The sequence below is a fragment of the Bison bison genome, unplaced genomic scaffold (assembly GCF_000754665.1).
Source record: "Bison bison bison isolate TAMUID 2011002044 unplaced genomic scaffold, Bison_UMD1.0 scf7180017864032, whole genome shotgun sequence".
Lineage (NCBI taxonomy): Eukaryota > Metazoa > Chordata > Mammalia > Artiodactyla > Bovidae > Bison > Bison bison.
In genome coordinates, this window is record NW_011494604.1 from 4,699,766 (window position 1) to 4,703,236 (window position 3,471).

A 3,471-nucleotide genomic window follows, 5' to 3' on the forward strand; every position below is an offset into this window, starting at 1 on the left:
GACAGAGGATGAGATGGCTGGATGGCATCACTGACTCGATGGATGTGAGTCTGAGTGAATTCCGGGAGTTGGTGATGGACAGGGAGGCCTGGCGTGCTGCGATTCATGGGGTTGCGAAGAGTCAGACATGACTGAGCGACTGAACTGAACTGAGCCTTAGAAGAAGGGATACAAGAGAGGTGATCCATCTCTCCCTCCCTCTCTTTGCCATGTAAGAACACAGTGAGAAGACAGCTGTTGAGAAGCCAGGAAACAGACCCTTGCCAAACGCCACATCCAGAACTGTGAGAAATCAATGTTTGTTGCTTCATTCACCCAGTCTATGGTGGTTGTGAGCCTGAATGGACTTAAGACACCATATACCACCGTTTCCTATCCTTTATGCTTAAAGCTTCAGGGAAATTTAAAAAATCTCCTTCATACTTAAATGCTTACAGATCACTATCACATAAGAAGAGCACCAAACACGTATAAATAAACTAAAGCTAATTTTAATTATTTTGAACACATGTAAAAACTGGAGCTTTGGGATGTCCCTAGAGATCCAGAGATTAAGACTGTGCCTTCCAAAGCAGAGGGTGAGGGTTTGAGCCCCTGGTCAGGAAGCTAAGATCCCACATGACTTGCAGCCAAAAAGCAAAATACAAAACAGAAACAATACTGTAATGGTCCACATTAAAAAACAACTGATTTTGATACTTGGCAAAACTAATACAATTATGTAAAGTTTAAAAATAAAATAAAATTAAAATTACAAAAAAGAAAAAACAGACTCTTGAGAGTCCCTTGGACTTCAAGGAGATCAAGCCAGTCAATCCTGGAGGAAGTCGACCCTGAATATTCTTTGGAAAGACCGATGCTGAAGCTCCAACACTTTGGCCACCTCATATGAAGAGCCAACTCATTGGAAAAGACCCTGATCCTGGGAAAGATTGAGAGCAGGAGGAGAAGGGGCTGACAGAGCATGAGATGGTTGGATGGCAACACCGACTCAATGGGCTTGAAAAAAATAAATAAATAAAAAATAAAATAAAAAACAACTGAAACCTTTATAAGCTATATTAAAATCATTAACATTTCAGTATATTATTTATTTATATAGGCACATAAAACTGTATGCAAAAACAAAGCAGAAAATTTTTCCAAAAAAGTACATTTACAACCTACCTTGCTTATCTCCTCTTCATATTCTCTCCTTAATTCCCCAGGCTTACTTAATAAGCGGACTGGCTGATAGTCATCAACTGTTTCAGATCAAGAGAGAAAATTACATTATAGGCAATTACAGAATTCTATAGCTACCTTTGAGCTTACATTAAACCCATATTAATATAAAATGCAAAATTAAAATAAGCGTACAATTATTAACAGCTACAGGAATATGGAATTCCATTTTTAAAAAGGCCAGAGGTTTTCTGGTTCAAAATGGCACACAAATATGTATACTTAGCTCTTTCTCTAGAAGCCATTAAAATAACAGTAAAGGAATTTTTAAAAAGCAATCCCACAATAACAGCAAACAGATAGTTCTCCAAAAAAGATATATACAAATAGCCAGCAAGCACATGAAAAGATGCTCACCGTCACTAGTCATTAGGGAAATATAAATCAAAAGCACAATGAAACAGCATCTCCCCCCTACTCCATCAAACCAAGAAAACAAAACCAGAAAGTAGCAAATGCTAACAAAGATACAAAAAGGAACTCTTGCCCTTGCTGGTAGGAGTATTTAAGATTGTACAGCTGTTATGGAAGAGTATAGCAGTTCCTCAAAAAATTAAAACATAGAATTACCACATGATCCAGCAATTTCTTTTCGGGTACATACTCAAAAGAGTTGAAAGCAGGGACACAGACACTTGTACACCAATGTTAATTCACAATAGCCAAAAGGTGGAAGCCAAAGATGGAAGTAACCCAATGACCCACTGACAGATGAAAGGATAAACAAACACAGTAAACACGTATTAGCCAAAAAAAGAAATGAAATTCATTCACATGCTACAACATAAAGTCTGACTTTATGTTAAGTGAAAGATGGTGGTGATCATTTTGTACTATGTAAAATTACTGAATCACTGCTGTGAAATAGTGAACCTAATGTAATATTGTAAGGTAATTATACTTGGATTATTTTTTTTTAATGAAGTCGCCGAATTGCCCATACTGGGAAAAAGAGAGAGCGGAGAAAAAGAGAAAGGGAGGGAAGAAGGGAAGGGACAAAAAAAGCTACAAATAGCTACTATGATTCTACTTATATAAGGTACATAAAGTAGTTAAATCATAGAGACAGGAGGTAACAGTGGTGGTAGCCAAGGGCTGGATAGAGAGGAACTGAGGAATTATTATTTAACGGGCATAGAGTTTCAGTTTTTGAAGATGAAAAAGTTCTGGAAAGGGATGATAGTGATGCTTGCACACCTATGCGAATGTACTCAATGCCTTGAACTGCACATCTAAAAATGGTTAAAATGGTAAGTTTTGTAATGTATACTTTACCACAATTTAAAAAACACACTAAGATACCAGTTAACACCTACTAGGATGGCTATAAAAAATGAAAAAAAATTTTTAAAAAGCAGAAAAGAACTAGTGTTGGTTAGGATATGCAGAGATTACACGTTGTTAAGGGAATGTAAAATGATGCAGATCTGTGAAAAAGTTTGACAGATCCTCAAAAGGCTACACATAGAATTACCATATGATCCAGCAACTCCACTCCTATATACACAAAAAAATGAAAACATATTCAAACAAATACTTGTACATGAGTATTCATATCAGCACCCATTCAAACAGCCAAGGGTGAAAACTACCCAAATGTTCATCAATGAATGAATGAAATATATATATATATACAAATTATTCAGCCCTAAAAAGGAATGAAGTACTAATGCATAATAGAACCTTGTATGAACCTTGGAAACATTATGCTAAGTGAAAGAAGCCAGACATAAGAGATCACATATTTTATGAATACACTTATATTATCTTTGTTGCTGTTGTTGAGTTGCTAAGTTGTGTCTAATTTTTGGGAGGACCCTATCAGAGATACCAAAGGAACATTTCATGCAAAGATGAGCTCGATAAAGGACAGAAATGGTATGGACCTAACAGAAGCAGAAGATATTAAGAAGAGATGGCAGGAATACACAGAAGAACTGTATAAAAAAGATCTTCACGACCCAGAAAATCATGATGGTGTGATCATTGACCTAGAGCCAGACATCCTGGAATGTGAAGTCAAGTGGGCCTTAGAAAGCATCACTACGAACAAAGCTAGTGGAGGCGATGGAATTCCAGTTGACTGTGGATCACAATAAACTGTGGAAAATTCTGAAAGAGATGGGAATACCAGACCACCTGATCTGCCTCTTGAGAAACCTAAATGCAGGTCAGGAAGCAACAGTTAGAACTGGACATGGAACAACAGACTGGTTCCAAATAGGAAAAGGAGTTCATCAAGGCTGT

At 37.0% G+C, this 3,471-nt stretch overlaps 1 protein-coding gene across 1 annotated transcript in view; it reads right to left on the minus strand.

Annotated features, from left to right (window-relative positions):
* The window catches only part of RNF168 (ring finger protein 168, E3 ubiquitin protein ligase), a 23,578-nt gene that overhangs the window by 16,507 nt on the left and 3,600 nt on the right, over positions 1-3,471 (minus strand). The window contains exon 3 of the mRNA XM_010834339.1: positions 1,168-1,244. Within this exon, the coding sequence (XP_010832641.1) occupies positions 1,168-1,244 (77 nt within the window). The remainder of the gene's footprint in view (positions 1-1,167; positions 1,245-3,471) is intronic.